Here is a 23,293-nt window from a genome sequence, read left to right as displayed (position 1 = left end):
GCAAATCTAAAGAAACTGCTCTAAAACCTCATTTATACAAACAGCGTGGTTGCCATTTCTCAGGGAGGGAACCTCCCTGCTTCTGAAATGTTCATTATCAATACACAACAGAAAAATAAACTCAGAGAAATGGGGTAGCATCATTACCACCGCACTACTGTAGTAATAAAACAAAACACATTTACTACATATATTTATTTGTGGCATTCATCCATACTAAGAATACAATTACAAATTATGCAGATAATACATACTGAAAGACAACATGATTATTCAAGATACAGAGTATTATTATCCGAACTGTACTTATTTAGATTTCAGTCTATTTAGGTATACTATGAAATTTAGGTATACTATGAGTTTGTTTTTCTCTGTTCATGAACAGATGTACAATAACTGAAATATTCAGGAGTATACTCTGTTTTTTTGTTTTGTGGGTTTTTTTAAGAGGCTTTCCTCTCTGCAGCATCGCCGCTGCTAGAAAAATATCATTTCATTAACCTCTAACTTAAGAAATGAGATAAAAAATTATTCAGACACAATTTAGAATGGGACCCAGCTCACACATCAAAACTAAGACAACAACCCTCCTCACTCAAACCCATGACAAGAAAGAAAAATATAGCAGAACAGAGAGAAGTAGGTTACTTCTATCAATACTTATTGTCATTTACAATTTTATAAATGTTTGATGTTACGTAGCAACTATTTAGGAGTGGTTAAATAATAAAAAATAAAATTGATTCCTTAGGTTTGCAGTATTCATTTTGTTTGGCTTTTTCAAGGCAATGGAAACAAAAAGAGTTAGATGTCTATTCAGCATGGGAGGAAAGAATCTGCTTTCTTTGAAAACCTCCAACTAGTACCTTTCAAGCCTTCATAAGAGTATCTAACTGATTCATAGCCCTAGGGTCTTCACAAACAAAGGATTTCACAGCTAAGTACAGAATAGGTCAAGATTTCATTTCATACAGTGTTCCTAAATATTAACATTTTAAATACTATAATTCTGCATATTCAGAAAATAATTCATAAGCCTGTAAGTGCTGTCTGAGAAAAACTGAAATGGAAAACAATTCTAGAAAGGAATTCTATTCAATCAAGTCCTCTCCACAAACATGAAAACAATACAATTATATAGCTCAGTCTGGTCCTTGTGGGATGAAGAAAAAATTTTCCTTCATGACGTATTTCACAAAGACAATCACCTTACAGAATTATTATATACAGAGCAGAACACCTAAATAATTTTTTAAACACCCTTACAAACAAAGGTTTGCTTAGTAACATTTCAACAAAAAGGAAAAATTTTCAGCCTAAGGCTGAAACAACTTTACTTCCAAAGCACAACAAACAGCTTTGTTCTACAAAATTTACTTCAGGCAGGTATTAACAACATCAAATTAATCTGGGGAAGAAATACTACATTAACCTAATAAATAAAGGAGTGATCTATACATTAAAGACATAGTAAAACCAGAACTATGTCTTGTCCTTTTTATAAACTAGCAGATATAAAACTATGGGGAGGCATTAAAAGAACTATGCAGCTTGTTACTGTCTATGTATCAGAATGCATTATTATATTATTCGGATTTCTTGAGGAGGACTTTTAAAAGAGTATTTTTGTTTCAAGTGAAGCACACACAAAAAAATCCAACAATAGATTTACCTCTCTTCATGGGGAAAATTATTTCAATTTGGTTCCGTACTAAGAGATAATTTTCATGCCCAGGAATTTAATATTCATTATGAAAGGCCCTCCCTAATCATATTATTTTATCAACAGAGAGAATTATCTTTCATCTTGCTTGCAAGTCAAGGTAAGTCAGAGGTAGCTTAGGAATGCTTTAGAATTTAGTGTTTTACTTGAAATGAATTAATCCCTTTCGAAGGGGTTAATAAGAAGTACAAAAGGCAAACAGTATATACAGCTGCCACTGCCTGCACCGAAAGAGTAATTCCAAGAACTCAAAATAAGATTAGAACAGGGAAAAGCATGGTGCACTTCTTTGCATTTGCTTCAGTGCACCAGCTCAGGCTGGTTTTCTACAAAAGGAAGCACCCCACTAACATAGTATGCTATTCCAAGTGACAGAAGAGCAATGACAACGATGAGGAGCAGTACCCTCCAGAAGCCCAGGTCTTCCACAAACTCTTGCCATGTTGTGCGGAAACTGGAAAGAACTCCTTCACCTTGCTGTAGGTTTGGATTAAGGAGGGAATGGCTTTCCATCGCACTACGAAGGATTAAAGTTAAAAATACATCAGAGCAAAAGAATGCACCTTTAAGTATGACAGTAATCCTACTAAGAGCAACTGCAACATTCCAAGTTAAAAACTAAACCACCTGCAGATTTATAGCATTGCCTCTGCTAAATCAAGAGAAAGCAAATCAGGAAAAGACTCCTAACTTGAAACTTAATTTTAGCTGAAAGGATGTTTGATTAATCTGTGTAAAGAGAATGGTATTTGCATCTGTATAACTGCAGTAAATTTTGCAGGCTTGCCACCTGGAAGCCTTCAAAAGTCAGTCTTTAATTCCTACTAAATATGGCTTAGTGACATCTAATGAAGTATAAGCTAAAACCTCAAGGGTCACAGCTCTTGTTAATAAAACAAATTATGATTCAAAAATAAAATCCGATGAATAAAATGGAAACTTTAACCCATATAATTTAGATTCTGAACTCTGTAGTGATCTGCAAGTCTATTAGAGAGGCCTCTTCTCTAGCATAAAAATACCACAGCAAACAATAAATCTGGATAACAAATAGTTCAGAAACTTTCTGATCTTCAAGACAAGTTGGCACTGTTGTGTTTTCTGCCATATGGCGTTCAGCAACTGCTTTGATGTTTTAACATTCCACTACCAACCCATCAGGCCCCCTCAAATTGTCTGAATATAAATTAGGGACTGGAACTCTCACTTTCAAATGAGAAAGAAATACAAAATTATAATGAGGCAGTCATCTTGGCAAACCTAAGTTGTTTCATATACCGCATGGCTTCTTGCATCACCCTCCCAATTTTGCTGGTTTCACAACTGGTTTATAACAGGAAACCTTCTCTGTTGCTGTACGAAAAAGCTCAGAAAAAACAGGAAAACTTTCTCATCTCTTGATTTCACCTATGAAAAATTTTAGCCATCTGCACAGTCCTACTACTCACTTGAGTGAAATTACATACACAGGTGTTTACAGGATTGGGCTCTGACAAGCATGGAAAGGAAATAGTGAAACCAGCTACGTAACAATGATGTCAATAGCAGAAGGTAAGCAGAAAAAAACAATTTTCCCCTCCCTTCTAATTGCTTTCAGTTACCATATTACTAGATATCTCTTATAGCAATAACAAAAGAAAACATTTCAGGGAAAAGTAATGTCCAAGTCAAAACTAATTGTAGAAATGCTGTTGTTCTTAGTGGCAATTATAAATCGACAAATGATTGTTATCACAAAAAGGTCTCATTTATGAATCTAAGATTACACAACAGGAAAACTTCATGCTATTCATGTGGTATTTTTTCTTAGGAAGTACAGCCACTGAAGAATAATTAGCCTAAACTCTCATAGCTTGTTAAGTATTGCAGCATCACGTGCAGAAGATTTCTGAAATTGCCTATTAAAGAGCTTGTCTTTTTTGGTTTTTAACTGTTTTTTGCTGTAAAGCTATTTTTGCTTGCCCATAGCTGCAGGATTTAGTCATCTTCCTTGCTTATTATGATTTCCCAAGCAAAATGAAGGGTTTAATACAAGACAGCCATTGGTGCAGAACAGAACTACTCACTCATTAAGTACTAACTAGTTAATACATAACCACAGAGAGGTTAAATAAAGGTGCAATGCAGTTTAAGTGAAAAGATCACATGCTTACTCATTAAATAGAAAAGGGTACACAGAAAACACTTGCGATTTTATATTACAACCCAATTAAAATCAACGTTATTCAAGATATTTTTTCTTATCACGAATTACAGCTGCTTAAGAAATAGTAATGCAGTAATGCATCCTACAGAAGAGTTTGTGCCACAGAGCCCAGACAGATGTCGTCTTCTGTTTCCCACACAACATGGAAGTTCACATTTGGATGTACACATTTGCACTTGTGGGCACAGTCACGGGTTGTGCTGGGCTGTGTAGATGGCCACGATTCTCTGTGCTGAAAGACAGAGCGAGCTCTGCCTCCTGCCAGCACAGTGCCACTCCTCACCGGGAGGAGTGCAAAGCAAGTGAAAATAAATTGGACTTGGGAACCTAGCTTTGGCCTCTGCTTCCAGAGCAGCAGCAACTGCATGTAATAAGGAGCCGAAAACTTAAGTCAGAGACTGTTTTTAGAAAGAGCAACCATTATTTCTCTGTAGGTTCATACATAATGTAAGACAGTTGGGGTGGTGGGGGACAACGACGACAGAAGACATTCATCTAAGTGTCTCTAAAATGTGAAAATAATACTAAGAGGGAGGAGTGAAACTGTGGAGGTCTGAAAAACCAACTGTTACAAAGACATTATTTATTTACAAAGCAAACAGCACACAAGCTCGCTTGCTTTTGCTGCTGTAGGCATCTGCTATTTGTTATTTTAAAAGTAATGTATTTCAGACATTTTAAACAAGTTCACAAACAAGCTGGGTAGTGCACTGTTTATGTCTCTGTGCCTCTCCCCAAGGAGAGCTGCTGACTTCCTTGCCAAAGCAAACAATGTAACATTTATGAAGGTCAAATAACAGAAAGGAAGCTATGTTCATTAAAGGGACACTATCAAATAAAAAAATCGGAATTTAAATGGGGCTGAGCTGTTGGCCCATATGTTTAAACAAAACCAGCATAAATGCATTTCTGTGTGACAAGCAACTTTCAATACAATTTAGTTAAGTCAGAAAGGAAATATGCAAAAATTCTTATCATTTATACTCATGTAATTTTCAGAATAATATTAAATTTTCTATTTCAGTGCTTAAAACAGTCTCTCTGATGTGTAGGGTCACCTGATGTGTAAGAAAGAACTTCCAGTTTGCTCACTGGGAGTATATGGCATGATTTCTGTAATTTTTGGGGGGTTTGCCTTTTCTGTTTACTCAATTTAAATAAAAAGTCCACCTACATAGTTTAATTCTCATTTACAGAACAGGCTGTGTACATTTTGACACAAACTGAGCAACAACTATGTGACAAAACTCCCTGTCTTTTGTGATATAATGTTCCAGCGGTCACAGTTCATGATCATTATCAGACAATAGAAAAAAAATCATACCTTTTAATAAATTCAGTATAAGAACAAGTACTTCAAACAATATTAGTATCCTATTTCCAATACAAATAACAATTAAAAAAACCCAAAACACCAAAACCAAACAAAGCAGTACTGGAAAGATCTCTTGCATTATTAATCTCAGTCCCACGTTCTTTCATGTTTACTGGCAATTCAATGAGTTTTGCAAGAGAATTAGCCTCCTCTGAAACCTGCAAGGCTTCTTGCCTCATTGAAATCTACAAGAAGGCTGTCTTGGAAGCTCATTGTAAAAAAACACTCCCAATTTTCAATCGAAAGAAGTATTTGTCGTTTATCTGTATTCTTTGGCTTGTGCGCTATCATTATTTTTTGTCTTCAGTTATTTTATGTTGTTCAAAACCAGTATTTCTTGTCAGCAACCATGTATCTCTCAGCCTTCACTCTGCCAGGCTAAAATGAGCTCTAGTTGCCTCCTTTCATAAGGAGACGCTCTGTTCCCTTGAGCACGGAAGCAGTGCTTTTCCATGCTTCTTAAAGGATAAATTAAACTTTTCTGAATGGGGCTAAACAGTATTATAAAATGTACTACACATCAAAAGTTACTGTTGCTTTTAACAACAGCACTGACAGTTTTCTTTATGTAGTGGAAATACCTCGTTCTGCGTTTTGTAGGACTTCATTGTCTTTTTGAGGGTAGCATCAACTCCTGGAACTGACTAATACATCAAGCCTTTTCTCCCATACTCTCATTTTCCACTGAGGAACTTCCATTTTACAGCATACAGCTTTAGGTAAATGAAGTTGCATTTTGTGCTACTGAATCACAATTTATTCCTACCAATTTCCTCTCCCTTGTCATTCCAGGTTTTTGTCTATGCCATCTGCATTTTCCTCTGGGCTGCCTGTATCTCACTTCTTAGTATCACTAACACTAACTACTTTCTATGACAGTATAATTTATGAAAAGTGTAAAGCACAGTCCCAGAACCAGGCCTTTAGGAATTCATTAGCAACTTTCCTCTAACCTAATACTTTCCTTGAAATTGTCAGCAATTTTCCTGAAATCTTCAGCTCTCCTTTAACTATCTCTTCAGCAACCACGAAATTCGTATTTTATTCTCCATCTTTTCCAGGACTACTACTGATAAAAAGTACAAATATAGGACCATATAAAATCCTTTATTCAAGTTCAGATAGATGAAAAGTTTGCTATCACTTCTTTGCACAGACAGTCCACCTTATCAAAAGGATGTTAGGTCAGCCTGTGATACTGACATTTTGCATTTCACCCCATTTTCCCCTTGGCTTTGTGATAAGTCATAGAAGTATCTATCTGGGGAAGTCTAATGGAAAATGAGTAATTATTTTTTTAAATTTCCACCATAAAATGGAAACCTCAATAGAAAAAGTTCTTTTTTTCTTACATTTGATCTGTTTAAAGAGATTTTTCCAAAATTTAAAATTTTATTTTGACCAGGCCGAATTTTATATTATCTGTTTTGAGGAATAAACAATCAAGTCAATCACAAAAACCTAAAAGCCATAAACATTATTTCTCCTAGTAATTATTTTTGTTTTGTAAATACCTTTCACTTTCAGCAGTCTGCATTGTTTCCAGCTTTGAGTGAGCTCCTCTGTTAAATCCTTTCACCTCTTGCTCCTCTAAAGATTCCAACAGTCTAATCACATCTTTATTCACGCCCCTTCGTTTTGCAAGAACAAGTGGTGTTGCACCTTGGTGATTGCTAAAATAACCCCACAAAAGGGCACAAGAAGAAAAGAAACTTTTAATACAGAAATTTTGTAACAACTCGGCATAACACTTTATCACTTTATAATTTAGTAAATCCTCAGAACTACTTTCTGTCAGACAGTAAGAAATTCCTTTCTACACAAGTTACAGTGTAATAGGCTATAGAGGAAAATCAGTACAAGTCTGAAATTGCACAATTCCTTTTCCTCTAAATAATAAAAAAAAATTCCTAGTACGCTAACCTAACTGGAATCTCTGGGTGTTATAACAAAAAATAAACAGTACACTTATGGCAATGTTCAAGTTTAAGCTTAATTTCAAGAAGGAATTGTGCAATCTGGTTCCTCAGTTCCTTTTCCATGTGGGTATTAGGACATCAGGAAAAAATGAAATAAAATACAGATGGTCCCTCTACTACTATTAAATTAACACTGAACAGGACCAATACTGTCTTTAGACCAGGGATTTTCACCAGAGTTGTTTGAAATTAGGAAAAAAACCCAACCAAGCCACAACCCATAAAGAAACTGGTCTGCCAATAACCAGTTTTGCTGAGTTGAAAACATTAATGAGGGACAGGTAAAAAAAGTGACAGTTTAAAAAACTCCCAAGATTTCAAAGTTACTACTGTTTTTTGCATTCATTGTGAATATGCAGAAAGTTCCATAAACAAAATAATTCATTTACTGCAATGAAACAGCTAGTTATTTTGCAGCTTGAGAGTTTACATCTGAGTCCTGGCATCTGACAGCTGCTGGAAGCCAGAAGGAAAAGAATATACAATATTTAAAAGAAGGACTGAGTCATAGACTTTGCAGGAGGGGAAAATACTGAAAGGAAGCATTGTTACCAAAGGAGTACGGGAATGAACTGACACACACATATACTGTATTTTCTTTGTGTTATACAGTACAACAATTAAAACAATAGAACTGTGGTGGAGGAAATTCTTTTAGAGTAGTCAATGTGATTTTTTCTTTGGTGCCAACCACCCACACCTGGCTGTCTGGCCAAACCAGGGTAGCAGTGTCATCAGTGAGGCAGAATTAGACACACCAGCACACACCAGCAGCTGCTATTTTTACTTGCTTTACTTGTTGCACAGACTAGCACAAGTGGCCTCTTACTGTCTTCCTGCCTTCTTATTTTGTGGTTTTATTGAGTGATACCTTAAAAAAGTTGAATTGCACCAAATGTAGCATTTCAGCAACAGCAGATTTACATGCAAGGCTCTGGTAACAGAAGATTAATATATTATAAAATATGTACTGTAACAAAAAAAAAAAAGGTGACTTACCAAATATCAATTTTAAGGCCATTAGAAACTAAGAACTGGATGGTATCCACATGTCCACACAGGTGAAGAGCTGTGTTACCTTGGTAATCAGTGGCTAGTAGGTCAGCACCAAATTTATGCAAGAGTTGACAGATGTCTACATTTCCTCTGGCTGCAGCAAGGTGAAGGCCAGTTCGGCCTCGGCTGTCACGAATATTTGGGTCAAAACCACTCTCTAACAGTCGCTTGGAATAGTTAAAATCTCCATCAATGCAAGCCTGCAGCAGTGGCACATTTGTCTGGGAAGAGTCGTTTACAAAAACGTAGGACATTGTTCTGATTCTCTCTGGAGCTGGAGCAGATGACTAACCTGCAAGCAAAAGTGGGAAGAAATGATGGTGAAACCAGGCAAATAAACTCAATGCAATTATTCGGAAGGTTGCTCAGGTTCCCAAACAAGAATGCGAACTAGCTTATAAACCAACTCTGAAATCTTCCTGTTGTACATGTCAACTTCATGCACTGCATTCACTTCTGGTCATATGGAAAGAGCTCCTTTTAGTCTTACACCTCTGCAGACACCAGCAAAGCTTTGTTATTACAGAAAGTTGGTAAGATCAATGCCGCAAATGCAAGACAGGTGATTAGCTTTCACCTAGTAAGAGATCACATGTAGTAGCATTGATATGAAAGGGCAAAACACTGTAGATCAGAACTGAAAGAACCAGCTTTCATAAATCAGGAAACCAAACAATTCAGTTAACAGATGCAGTGACGCTAACTGCAGTTCTTACTACCTATAAGCAAAGCTACTCCAGTGGAATTTCCACCATCTGAATTTGAACTTTAATGCACAAAGTACAGTCTGTTGCTGAAAATGCCTGATTACTATAAATACTAATTCCTTGATGCTGCAAGAAATATATTTTTCAACACTCTTTGCGGAACGTTATTTTTATTGTGCCACAGACATAGAATTTACTGAACAAACAAGAAAAGCAATAGAGACTACAGAAAACTTAATGTATTATGTGCAACTGCCCACCTGAAAGTGAAAACTGGAAATGGGTACAAGGAAGACAACAGTGAAAACAAGTACAGAGCTACTGGGGGTTCAACTAGAACCCCAATATGGAGAAGCACGAATGTAGTTTCTCTGGTTTAATACTAAATAAAGGATTAAGTCCTTTTAAGTATCAGGATGTAAAAGAGGAAGATAAATGTTCTTTCACTATGGATTTCTTGATATAGAATATTTCAAGAACCACGACCTAGGTTTTGGAGAAGAATATTTTAAAGATGAGTCAAATTAATGACGGTATGATGACACTGTGTGCTTACAGGACACAAAAAAAATTTACTTGAAAGCAATTAAGAAAAAAAAAAGAAAATGACTATGCAAGAAGGTGGTAATGTGTATGAGGCAATGGTAAGAAATGAAAACATCTAGGAGACTGGACAGTGATAGTTTGCACTGTCTCGGAGAGGAGGCAAAAAATAAATTAAAAAAAAAAAATCATATAAACCAGTAACAATCCTTAGAAGAAATCTCAATAGAGACACGAGAGTTCAAGTGACAGGAAGGAAAGGTGATTTTACTAGATAAGCTTTGAATGGAAACTGAACTGAAATTTCTATTGAAAGAGTTTCTATTTCACTTGCTCAGGGTTTGTGTTTTGGGCTCATGATGTAGCAGTGTTCTGATTAATTATCTGAACCTCTTAGTAAGACTGCTATACACCGATTTAAATTTTCTCATCTATATAAGGTATCCTTCCACACCAGTGCAGTCAGTCAGCTGGGAGAATGGAAACATGGCCAGCAGCCAAAGAATTCGATTTAAAACCTCTCCTTTTTTTGAGAGTTTGTCATGTCTTTATTTTATAGCTCTTCCCTTGTGTTTTAGATCAAATTCGAGATCAAAGTACCTGAAGAAGTAATTTGAAAATGTTTACACACTGGTCTGATTAACAGCTGTAGCATTTGGGGCTGTTGAGGTTAATAAATCATATTTAAACTTCACTAGGTTGTATTTCCTATCTGGACAAATTCTGCTGCATGTATCAACACCATCTAGTTTCCCAGTGCAGGAATGCACAACTTTTCTTTCTTTCTTGGACACAGAAGAGGAAGAGATAGGAGTAACTTCTACATCCTGCTACCTGCATAAGGCAAGATTTTAAGCAGAGTACATTCCCCTAGGCTGCAAGTATGCTTTTAAGTAAGGATGTATCGCTGGCTCAAGCACCCTTTTCCACAATCATCTACAAGACCAAAAGGCCAGTTCACCAATGCACTGGAAAACATTTCATGGAAGACTGGCGTCATTTAGGGCACTAACAGCTTTCTTATAATCCCACACATGACGAAAGGACAATGTACTTGCTCATATTTCTGATGAATATGTTACAAAACCCCTGGATGTTGTAAAGCTAGGATTCTCAGCTGACAGCAATTTCAAATTTCTTGCCCATTTCTGACCCAAATCATAAATGATATGAGAATTCTTCAACTCTGCTAGCCCAGCCTTTGCTGAGAAAAACATTGGGCCCAGTTTCTATATGATGTGATTGTGACCCTCACATTCCACACTAAACCTTCCCCAAAGCAAGATTATAAATAATTTTTAAAACTCCAATTATCAGCCATAGTAACAGCATATCAACAGCACAAAACCCTACTTGTACTTCATAAAAAGATTGTGATTAATTTGTAAAATAATATTTGAGTGTTTAAACCTGTTTACTAAAACTAGGTCTAACATAAATCAACAAGAGAATATTATACTCAAAGAGAGGTATGCTATTTGAGAAACAGTATGGCATGCTCTGCTAAATGTAAACTAATGTTTGTATTTTTATACCAGACATGTATGTCTGGTAAAGCCTTACAGAATTGCTCATCACTTCACATACAACTCTGATGAAACATTAGCTAATAATACCCCCAAAAAACCCCATCACCGCCTTCTCAGGAAAGGAAACAGAAAGATTAGCATTTGTCAGAAAGTGTAACTGGAAGTAATTCTGATTCAGAATTTATTACCAGTAGAACTTTTTAGAAGTGATTGCTGAAGTGCAGAGTTAGCTGAAGTAGTATTTCACAGTAAGAAAGACAAGCCCAACAAATCATCTTTTCCCAACACTTGAAGATTGTGGACTAAGCACATGCATTCACAATAAAAAAAAAATCTGGACCATCTGGTTTGATTTATCTTTGTGATTAAAAAGATTTTTTTCTACAAACACAATTCTATTTCACATATGGCTACCTAACCTATGCCAGATACCAGCTGCATACAAGGCTGAACTATACACCATCCATAAAATGACAGTTGCCAAATGATATATTCTTGCCTTACATTTAACCCAATTTAGCAAACTTTCCTAACAAAACTCAGAAAAAATTTACAATAGTCAGCTTAATTAGATCTTTTTGAATAAATGAACTGTTTACACTTCTGTCCATAGTATTGATCAAAAAACTTATTGCTATACTGAATATCTAATGCAGTGGATTTTGAAACAAAATTCCAAAGCATTAGCCATTCTCTTTAAATCCCTTCTGAAAGGTGAATCAGAACCTGCCTAAAAGCTGGAATACCCACCATTAAGCACTAATGTCATAGGTACAAATTAGGACAAATGGACCTGCATTAGTAATAAGACACAAAAGCACTGCAAAACAAGCATTCTGAATATCCCTCTAAATTACTACTACTACTTTTAAATGGTTTTGTTTTAAAAAAAAAATTGCTGTAAATAACTTGGTACTTCCATAGAATACTAGTTTTGTGAAAAAAAGTAAACTCAAAGATGTCCTCCCATGCAAGAAGGATTCCCATTAAAAAGACATAATATAAAAATACATTTTCCCTAAACTTATACAACACTGATATAGCCTAAGCACAGTGTACTTTTATGAATAATTTTAGAAATGATGCTGTAAGCCACTTCATCAATGACACATGTGGGCTGGTCCAGGATAAGAAAATTTAACTGAACTGTTCTGTTTTCCAAAGGAACGCAGGAATGCTTACATTGATTCTGTAAGAATAATTTCCTTATTAGAAGTCATTTGTCTCTCACTGTACTGCATACAATGGTAACTCAGTGTCACATGCTGATCTGTTGTATAATACATTCACACCTGCAAAAGCCAGGAGTGATCTGAATAATTCAAACCGCAGAGCAAGATGCAAGTTCTGTTGCTTCTTAAACTAGTCCTAAATTTGCGCTAACTGTGGACAGTTTTATTTTACAGTAAATATATGCTGTTGTCTTTGCCTTCTCATCAAGTTCAACTGCTACCAAATAGCTACAGAAAAAGGAGAGAATGGCTAGACTGTGAGACAGAATCACTAATGGGACCCATCTCTCTACTATAAAAATATTAATGAACCTGACGAGTTGTAATTACTCAGTCACTGCTGCATGGGATATATCAGTTCTGCAAAACTACAGTATTTCCAAGAACATTTTAAAAAAAAAAAATGAAGTAATTGTCCCTATTTTAAAACAATACGTCGGGACAATGGAACAATATCAGCTTGCCCAGTACTTGAGACCTCAACATTAATATATACTTTAACATCCGGAACCTAGGCATCAGTAAGACTACCACTAAAGAAACTGCCAAGAAATAGAAACTAAAACAAAACCAAGAAAAAGTAACATCCCCCACCCCAGGCCAGCAAAACACACAATATGCCTGTTTTGTGGACTAAGCAAATGCATTCATAAAAAAAAAATAAAAAAATCTGGACCATCTGGTTTGATTTATCTTTCTGATTAAAAAGATTTTTTTAATCTCATGCCCTCATGGGCAAACGGCTTCCTCTTTCTGTGAGGCACCTTGACGGTACTTCAGTGGCAGCGGCTTGCACAGCTCTTCCTCTTCAGCCTTTAAATGGATGAGAAACATTCCAGTACTTCACACTTAAACTGTAAGCCTGTGATCTCTGAAGGCAACGTTTCCTGGTCAAATGGGATTGTTCCCTTAAAAACACTATGTGAAGATAAGCTCTCTTTGGATATACAAGATAATTTTTTAAAAAAAGTGTAATTAATAAGAAAAACAAAACCGAACCATATTATTGCCCTGCTTTTGTCTATCCTCTGAACACTGATCCGACGTTGAAATGTAAACCCAACAATCCCCTTCTAAGTAGGCTGAAGGAGAAATTCCTCGGTAAATTTTCATGCACATTTGTATTTACGCGTAAGTTACTGAGAAGTCATTCAACTGAATACATGTTATATTTAGTAAAAAACTGTATGATGAGCTGTCATTTCTGTTCAGGAAAGAACTCCGTTACCTACATCAAGTTCCGCTGAGAGCTCTGTATCTTCTGTTAAAAACCTTTACCTATTCAGTCCAACTGCAACAGTTTTATTGCACCACTAATATGGATCTGCTGCTAAAAGCAGCAGCTCAGATTCAGTACAGCATGATGTCTGTTTTACACACAACTGTATTTTGCAGCATTTTCCCTTCGTAATTTTAGTTATTTTTTCAACAGTTCCTGGATTCAAGGTATCACAGCAGGTTCATAAGCTCTACCTCTCCTTTCAGGTCTCTAGCCAGATCTGGGTAAGTGGTAATACAAGAACATTATATTTATGCCATTCGTTTTCAGCCATTCCCTTCTGCAGACATGAAACATACAGGTATAGTCTCTTGATGTCAGGACCATCCTGTAATTAGAAACTTTGCACTGCATATACATAGTGCTTTGTACATACAGCCTGCAAAGTGCTTTATGGTAGAATTAGAGTAACTACCGCTGTTCTTTTATGGATCAGCAGACAATGGCACTGGGCAACAGGGGGCTTTGCACATCATTCCACAGTACATCAACATTACAATATAAAAACCAAGCAAGATCTCAAATGCCAATCCAGGCTTGTAGAATGCTTCCCTAGATAATACGTACATGTGTTGTGTCTTTATGTACACAAAATAAAGGAATAATAGGGAAGAGATCATAGTTTTAAAACACCTTTATTGACAAGCAGATTCACAAATATTTCATCCTTACTACACTCAGTTGCATTACATGTTTCAGTGCACTTCTATCAAATACACATTTAAGTATTTTTTAATCTTGCTCATTTTTCATCTCCTGCAAAAGAACTATTTAGGAAGAAGAGCAATTTAAAGATTTCTTCAAATCATCTGTAACTATAATTCCCCACAACTGTCTCAGGTAAATCAGTAAATAACTGCACTGCTTCCCTGATCATCGTGGTCGGTTTGAATATATCTGGTTTTATATAAAGTTATTGACTTACATCGGTCATAACTACCAACCTCTCCACAAACCTTGACTCAAATTCCTTCTGTGTTTCTGCTGGGAACACAGAGTGCTAACATACACTGGCCAAGAAAATATTAAAGGTTATCGCATATCGTTTTGTCGTTGGTTTATCTGGTTTTGTTTGGGTTGTTGGGTTTTTTTTGTTGTTTGTTTGTTTTTTGTTTTTTTTTAACAGACTAGAGAGAATTCATTCCGCTTCTAATGAAGTGTTTGTGTTTAAATTTTCTGCAGACCTTGAAGCCGCCTGTATTCTGGAGCAAGAGCCAGCCAGCAGGCAAGGGGGGCCCCGCAGCGGCGCCCGGCTGAACACCGCCACCGCGCGGGCACCTGCGGGACCCCCCGCCCCCCGGCTCCTGCTACTTGCTGGCGGCGTCTGGCTCCCTGAGGAGGAGGTGCTGGAAGGCTTGAAAATAAGATTTTGAAAAACCTGATGCAAAAGAATTCTGAGAGCCAAACTGCCGCTCCCTGCGGCACGCACGGCAATCTCGTTTAAGCGCTGACCATGTATTAGCAAAGCGAGGACCTGAGTGTGTGGCTTGAGTTCTAAGACAAAGGTCCTTCCTTCAAAAAAAGCATGCATTTATGCCTGCTTCTTAAAAAACCAAAACCTAAACCCAAAACATACACACATACAAAAAGCCTTTACCAAGACAAACAGTAAGTCTGACGAATTTACTAAAATGGGAAAAACTTCGTGCCCACCAGGAATCATCAAGTCAGAGCTTAGTCAGCTTTATTCCAGCAATAAAGCAAACCAAGAACATGCCACTACACTGCTAATTACTATACAGTCCATATTTCCTTGCTTTATTTCTTACAATGTATATAATAGCTTATATGCTCTGTTATGTATAACTTTGATGCCGTGGCCTTAGAAACACCTGCAACATCAAACCCAGTTTCGTGGCTAGTAAACAGAAGCAGGTCCCTTTAAAAAACAGACATCTCCTAAATTTGTAAATCATTTGTATGTTTGACCTCAAAATAATATATTGCTCTGCTTGTAGATTAGAGTTTATTATTTTATATCAACAAATAGTACCAATGATAAGACAACTAACATTGTCAGATACACAACTCTTACTACAACTGCTGGATACAGATACCTCTGCTTAGAATTTTCATGTTCACACAGCAAACCATTAAACCAGTTTATCAAAGCCAAACAGTTAACTGACAGATTTACTTCTTCCAAGTATTCTAAATCTCTATCAATACAGCACAACTTTAAATACCTAATTGTATCATGTTTGATCACGTTATGTGGCATGGTAAGATGAAATGGTAAAACTATTAAGGTCGTATTTCTAACTAATACATACATATTGATGTTATTTTTCATAAATAGTTATTTCAGCATGCTTAAGCTCAAAAAAAATTTCTCCATGTAGGCAAACCGGCAGTACCACTGTCTGCCCAACACCGTGTCTTAAGGGACTAAATCGGCAGTCTGCAGGTTCCGAGGACAACTGGCAAGTCTGAGGAGAATCGGGGAGGCCACCCTTAAGCTCCTGATCTGCACAAAGGCTGGAACTGACCAAAAATGTAACAGAAGATGACTGGAAAGATGTAAAAAGGATCTGAAATGGTTAATTATGGAACCCGAGAGTGGTGCAGCTCAAATGGTGTTTACCAATTGCATCAATGCCTCCTGCTGAGCCTAGAAACAAAAGACATCCCTTGTAAAGGGAAAACTTCCGCCTTTATGTAACTTAGTAAATGCTAGTAACTTATCCGTAAAAGACTCCATGTTCAACATGAAAGCTGGTGTCCAGACAATGAACAGCAATAGCCATGTTTCTTTGAAAAGGTCTGAGAGGTGGTAACCCAGTTCTATTTGGTAAAGGGTGAAGAGAAACCATACAGAAGAAACTCCATGTCAATTATTACTCTTGTGAGTAAGACGCCAACATAAAAGTAGTCATATTAGATCACAGCAAAGGTCCGTTTAAGCCTAACAATTTTTCAAATGGTGGCCAAATGCAAAGGCCAGGAAACAAAAAAAAGTAAAATAGGGCAAGCATATGCAATACTGCTTTTTTCATTCAAAATCTCTCGGCTGGATGGGGGTCCTGTGTATTTAGCATCCCTCAGCGCACACCACTGTGAATCTGCCCATTCTCCCCTTCAACGCATACATTTTTAATACCCACAAGATACTGTGGTAAGTTCTCCAACTCAACTAGCTGTGAAGAACCCTATCTTTTGATCTTGATGAATCAGGGCCTTACTAGCTTCACTTGTGGACCCCCCCAGCTCTCCTGCTGGAAGAACAGACAGTCAATCCCTGCCCATTCTTTTCATGCCACTCATGATCCCACAGGCCTTCATCATATTCTTCCTCAGACATCCCTTTCCAGGACGCATTTCAGAGTTCCAGCTTTCTTGGTCATTCCTCACATGGAAGGAAGTCTGCGTCTTTGACAATACTTGTTTTGCTTCTTTGAATCTCACTCATTTTTACTATATGCTTTCTGAGCTGGGAGATGGAGGAGGGGAATCACACAGGACGTTTGAGGTGAATCAATTATCGATTAAGACAGTGGCATGACAAGATTCCTTGATTTGTTCTTTACTTGTTTCTCAGTAATTTTTACTATCTGATTTACCTTTTTGACTGCTGATGAGCACTGTGGTTACATTTTCATAGAACCATTCATCATAACTACAAAATACTGCTCATTACTGAGAGCCCGGTATTTCATAATGGAAGTTCAGGTTCTTTTTACGCTATCTGAATCACTCTACCCATGCTGAATTCATGTGTCGTTATATTATCCAGTTACTCGGTCTTAGAGGGTCCTTCTGCAGCTTTTCATAGTTGACCTTATCTTTACTACCCATGTCAATGGCAAACACTATGACCTTGTTCCTCACTGCCTTTTCTAGGCTATTCAACTGAAATGCTAACAGTTCAGAATTCAGAAGTGAAGCCCGCAGAATTTAAATTCTTCCAATGAAAAGACTGATCGTAAGTTCACAAAAACCTGCTGTCCTGGATCAGATTGATCCAGCTTGCCTTGCACTGTTCAACAGTGGCAATCAGGGATCCTTCTTTGGGAGAGCACATGAGTCTGGCTGCTTTTTGCAGTCCATTCCCCAAACATACCCCAGCAGCAGTACTGTTATATTGGGGACCTCCCTGACTAGTCCTTTTAGCAGCCCCTCAACGGACCTCTTGTCCATGAATTTTTCTAATCCCTTCCTGAACCTGCCCACACTCTCTGCTCCACAGCTCCCTTGTCACCCCCACTGAAGTCCTTTCCTATATCCATCCGAGACCACTCTCCCACCAGCCCCAACAAGCAGCCCCTATTCCAGTGTTGCAAGACTGGATAAGTAACTCTCACCGTATACACTGTCTTTTTTTCACGAGTCTTGATCACGCGCCAGTGATCTCCTCTCTAATTGAACAATCCTGGCTTTCCCCTTAAGGAAGCTGACCCCCTCGGCCCTTTCGGTTGCCCTTCTCTAACCCGCTGAATCCCTCCTCAGACGCACAGACCAGAACCGCACACGCTGCCCCAGAGCTGGGTGCGCCAACCTGAAGCAGCAAAATGGTGCCCTCTGCCTTCATCTCGGCAGCCTCCCTAGGACAGTCGCCCCTGGCCTTCTGGCTGCCACGGCACACCGAGCCGAGGTTTTCAGGCAACAGTCAGTGGTGACCCCAAGAGCTTTTTCTTGCGTGGTGGCTGCCAGTTGTGAGTTCAGCACCATGTGAGCATGGCTTACACTATTCTACCCAAGACATCACCTTACCTTTGTGTACACTGAAGCTCACGTGCCACCTTTCTGCTCCCTTCCTTTTTTTGGTTATTTATTTTTTGCCCTCTTTTTAATTTTTCAACTCAACTATTTCTGCATGTATGAAATCTCTTTTATGCTCTAAGTACCAGTCTCCTCAAGAGCTTCTGGCAGGGTACATTTTTTTTTTTTTACTGTTTCCTGAAAATCCAAATAGACTGTATATATCATATCATCTGCAACTACAATCCTTCTCAGTAAACTTTAGTAAAAGCTGATGAGCATTAAATGTAGCAAACCTCTAAAAATGTATCCAAACTCAGGCAGAATCAGTCCCTCTCCTACTAACCCACAGCAAGGACAGGTATGCGTTTCTCTGCACAAAAAATGCTGAGGTGAAGACAACAGACAAGCATTCTACACCATCCACGGGAAACGCATACACCAGAAGCCTTCCCTGAAATATACTGCTGTCCTTTTTCTGTCGCCATCCATTTGCTGGTCTGACACTATGACAGAGCTTGAGCATGCTGGAGAATACAACCCCACCAACGAACATCAGAAGACTTACGCCTTTAAAGTTTATGTTATAAAATTCAGCTGATGTAGCTGCACTACTTGGATGTGAGAAATTCGCTGAGTGACGAATAAAAAAGGTTTATGCAGCTCTGTTCCACTTAGTCAACGGGAATTTTATTGGTAGAGTAAAAGAAAGAAACGTTGCTTAGAAAAGCGGTGTTGCTACATGAACTGAAGCCAGAATCTAAGTTCCATGGGCACAGATATGAGTTCAGTGAGGTACTATATGAGATAAAACTTTTTTCCACATATTTAGTGTATTGCCTTTAAACAGCAAAGCAAACCACAACAACTCGGAACATTGAACTATTTGTGCTCTTGACTTAGATAACAACAGGATGTTATATTAACAGTAAACACCAACAACTGAAATTTGGGGAAACGGGTCCATGCACTCAAGGCAGACCCATCAGCCTGTTATCTACACTAACAGCATGCGATGGTCCCTGCAGACAGCTGAATGCATCAGGGATCATGTACTGCACATAATGTGTATAAACCAATGCCCTCTGAAGTATTTTATGTGCTTATTAAGTGGCCCATCTGGATGTGGAGCATCCACAACCGAGATCATGTGGAAGCCAACCAACTGCCAGAGTGATCAAAAGAAAAATGAAACAGCCCTCAAAATTCCAGCATACCCAAATCCCTGAAAGAGCCACTAAGTAGTTCACTCCTTGGATGATCAGGTATTTCAGGTCCTGGGCTGCAAACAAGGACTTCAATGCCACAAAGTACTCAGAAATTAACTGCACAAGCATGTAAGGTGGGACAATACAGCCAACTTTAGGCACTGTTTTGAATCCCTTGCTCTTGCTGATAAGGCAACTTTATAAACAACATATATCAAAACCTGCTGAGAGGAAACCTATCATTGAGTGCAGATCGGAACTGTTTTTTATAGTTTCCTCTTGCAGAGGCAAAGTAACGTTCCTCTGGTAAGATGACGGCAGGTACACATACTACACTTCAGCCTTCGACTCAACTTACTCTCCAATACCTTCTCTTCAACTCAAAGAGCACAATTAGCCAGTGTCATTTTCTGATTGTCACCTATCCTACTATTCAGACTGTAAACATTACTATAAATCTTTTTCTTCTGAAGTACACATTTAACAAATTCTTGTTAATAGTCCATTTTACAAACAAAAAAAAGAGATCTAAAGTCTACAGATTAACACTTAACCCCCTGCTGCTGCAAACAAAAGCATTACTTTTACAAACCAGCCACATTCCATTCAAAAAGTGTTGGACTTTTGCTCCTCCCTGACCTTTCAGAAGGCTGCTCCTGAACATCAGTGCTCTCTGACAGTTAGAAATTGTCATATATTATTAATCTTAAAATCTACGTTAAAATATTAATATATAAACATCATTCTTCAGCTCAATTTATGCCCTTTACAGTGTTTACCTTGATGGTTCAATAGAAAGCATAAAAGGCCTTTATTCTGCAGAACTGAAAAAGCCAAATGCTTCTTTCAACAGACTCTTAATTTCCCTGCCTGTCCTAGGCACATCTTCCTGCAGCTGTTCCACTTTACCTTTTCACCTGAGAATGATTAACATTATACAAACTATTCTAGATAATTGTTCATGGCTAACAGTAACATCTTTTTCTGGATCATCACAGGTCAGCATTCATTCTTCCACGACTGTACATCTTGCAACTACCTAACACCTATTTTGGTTTTGTGTTGCTTTCAACTGGTAAGAATTTCTTCTGTAAATTGTGTGCTTACAGGTTTGCAGCTGCAAACCCTTGTTCTTCAAATTGTTGTTGTACTTATTTTGTACTCTAGTTCTCAGGATCACCCAACTCTTTCAGTGTAGTACTGTAACCATCTTCTATATTGCCAATGCCTCCCAACTCCCCATGACTATGGAATTAAAAGTCAAGATGTCTATTAAATATTTAATAAGACTAGTCTCAAAGCAGATTATCAAAGAACTAACTTTGTAGTATTTTATAGTCAGATTTCATGGAATTTCTTTTCAATAGTCTCACCATAGTTTGTCTCTGGCTACTTCCCCATCCTCTTTACAATTCAGGTGTTACCCCTATCTTTTCAGCACAATAACTCATATTTAGCACATCCTTTGCAGCAGCTGATCAAAAACTTTAGTGTTGTCTAGGGGGAAAAAAAGCAGAACTACTCCATTTCCCTTAAAAACAGTAATTATTTTATCAAAGACAGTTTTGAGGACAAGTTATAAAAATCTCTTCTGGCAAAAATACATGTTGCCTTTTAGTTTCATTTATCTTCATTGTTTTGGCCTAAAAAGTATGTCCCAAAGCATCACGCCACAGGGCTGCACACCTACCGATGTCCTCTCCGGAGGGCAGCCGCTCCCCGGCCTGCTCTCCCCGCTCCCGGGACGAAGGCTGGCTGCCCTCTCGCTGTTCTCCCGCCCAACGCCCCGGCACCGACGGCGCTCACCTCACCGGGCCTCGGCCCAGGCGCTGCCCAGGCCCCGCGTCGCTCCTGCCGCCGCTTGCGGTGCCCGCCCCCGCCGGGACGCCCCGCCGCCGGGTCCCCGCCACGGCGCCCTGCGGCCCCGCTCCCGGCCTAGGGCCACGCACCCGCCCCGGGGGCAGCACTGGGGCCGCCGCGGGCCGCTCCTCGCCGCCGCTCCGGCCAGCGCCTCACGGCCTCGGGCCCGGCCGGGCCGTGCCGCTGCCGCAACCCCCCCCCCCCCAGCGCTGCTCCTCAGCCCCCGCGCACCTCGCTACGGGCCCGGGCCCTCCCCCCTCCTCTCCTCACAGGCCGCACGACCGACCCACTCCTCCCCGCACAGACAGACAGACAGACAGACAGACAGACAGACCGACCGACCGACCGACCGACCGGTATCGCCCCTCCTCCCCGCGGACCGACCAAGGACCCCACGGCTCCCCCCGCGGGCCGAGCGGCTCCCACACGCCGCCCCCGCTCCCCGCCGTACCTGCCCCTGGCCGCCGGCGGCTCGGCACGCAGAGGGCGGGCGAACGGCGGCAGGCAGAGGCGCGGCGGAGAGGCTGCGCGCCCCCTGCTGGGCGGAGGCCACCGCCGGGCGCCCCGGGGCCGGGGCCCGCTACGGCCGAGCTACCTACCCGCCCGCCCGCTGCCTCCGGCGCTCCTCTCACCGGGAGGGACCGGGCCGCTTTGCCAGCTAGAGCGGACGCCAGGCCGCACCGCCCAGGGCAGCGCCCGCCGCAGGCCGGCGGGGAGCGGCGAGGGGGCAGGGCCAGGGCGAGGAGGCCGCTCCGCTCCTCACAGGGCTGCCGCCCGCCGGGGCCGGGCTGGGTGAGGCGCGGCCTCCGGCTCCCGCGGGAGCTGCCGTGGTTTGGATCGCTCCTCGGCTGGCGCGTTGGCAGCCGGCGGCGGGGAAATAAATCCTGCACGGAGCGAGTGGGGCGGACGGGACGCGCCCCAGCTCGGCGCCCGGGGGCGGCAGCGGGGCCCCGGGAGCCGCAGGGGTGCGGTGCTGGCCAGGCGGGAAGACACAGCTGAGGAAGGGGCGGCAGCTTAAAGGAGAAGAATCGGGACTCGGCTCTATAGAGGGGAAAAAAAAATGTCCAAAATTTAAGCAGTTGGCAGTTTTCATTAAATAAAGGAAATGCCATGAAGTTGCCCTAACTCTGGCTCTCAAGGAGCTTTATTTTTGACAGTGCTGGATGCGCTCCTGCCACACCACCACAAAAATCAGCAGATTCCTCCGCACCTGCAGCTTCTTCAGCAGCAGGGGTACGTGAACCATAAGCAAACAGAGAAAACGGAGGGAAGGGGCGTGTGTGTGTCTGTGTGTGTGAAGTAAAGTTATAAGACTTCCCCCCCAAAAAATAAGTATAGGGTTTTTATTATTATTATTTTCACTTCCTGCCCCTGCTCTCAGCACTGATCCTGCCATCCAAAGTGAGGACAGGGAGAAGAATCAAAGATCTAGTATGGAATATAGCACCCTAGTCTTCTTGCAATAGCAAATAACTTGGTGATGTGGTTAATAGCGTGCCTGCTTCTATCCAGCTACATCAGGTCCTTGTTTACCCCAGAATCATCAGTATAAACCAGCTCAATTTCTGATGTGGTCACATACATTCAACTGATAGCCTGCTGCACTGCTGTGCTAGGGAGCACAGTAATACCTTCATTCTCCAAACTGTGGCAGCTTTTGAATCAGCACTGATGGACAACAGGTCAAGAAGGGCACCCCAAGTCTGTTCCACTTCAAAGGAATGACTGGTCCGGGGAAGATGAATGATCATAGCAAATACATGCCTTCTCCAGACAATGGCTAGGTTGCAATAGGCTGCTCAGCACCACACTAATTACACCAATACTCACAGACAAACTATAAACTTATATAAATAGTTTTTCCTCCTCTAATATTGTAGCACTTTTCCTAATTAACC

At 40.0% G+C, this 23,293-nt stretch overlaps 1 protein-coding gene across 4 annotated transcripts; it reads right to left on the bottom strand.

Moving 5' to 3' along the window:
* Positions 1 to 163: 163 nt before the first annotated feature.
* On the bottom strand, positions 164 to 21,975 carry ANKRD46 (ankyrin repeat domain 46). Of its 4 annotated transcripts, none has more exons than XM_037380225.1 (4): positions 21,847 to 21,975; positions 8,283 to 8,631; positions 6,819 to 6,977; positions 164 to 2,240 (listed from the first exon to the last, which is right to left on the bottom strand). In XM_037380225.1, the coding sequence occupies exons 2-4, from the start codon at positions 8,591 to 8,593 to the stop codon at positions 2,024 to 2,026; spliced, it is 687 nt and encodes a 228-aa protein (XP_037236122.1). In that variant the 5' UTR covers positions 8,594 to 8,631; positions 21,847 to 21,975; the 3' UTR covers positions 164 to 2,023. The 4 variants fall into 4 exon arrangements, with proteins under 4 accessions (XP_037236122.1, XP_037236125.1, XP_037236123.1 ...); XM_037380228.1 differs by lacking the exon at positions 21,847 to 21,975 and adding an exon at positions 21,780 to 21,802; XM_037380226.1 differs by lacking the exon at positions 21,847 to 21,975 and adding an exon at positions 21,342 to 21,463.
* Between the last annotated feature and the right edge of the window lie 1,318 nt (positions 21,976 to 23,293).

The sequence above is a fragment of the Falco rusticolus genome, chromosome 3 (genome assembly GCF_015220075.1).
Source record: "Falco rusticolus isolate bFalRus1 chromosome 3, bFalRus1.pri, whole genome shotgun sequence".
NCBI classification, from domain to species: Eukaryota; Metazoa; Chordata; class Aves; order Falconiformes; family Falconidae; genus Falco; species Falco rusticolus.
Note: the sequence above shows the minus strand (reverse complement) of the source record. Positions and strands in the feature narration are given on the sequence as shown.

Excerpts from the sequence above, each read along its gene's own strand:
- ANKRD46 (XM_037380225.1), bottom strand. The coding sequence starts at position 8,593 with ATGTCCTACGTTTTTGTAAACGACTCTTCCCAGACAAATGTGCCACTG. Across the intron at positions 6,978-8,282 it reads GGCCTTAAAATTGATATTTG|CAATCACCAAGGTGCAACAC; the intron begins GTAAGTCACCTT and ends GGGTTATTTTAG. Across the intron at positions 2,241-6,818 it reads CAGACTGCTGAAAGTGAAAG|TGCGATGGAAAGCCATTCCC; the intron begins GTATTTACAAAA and ends AATCCTTCGTAG.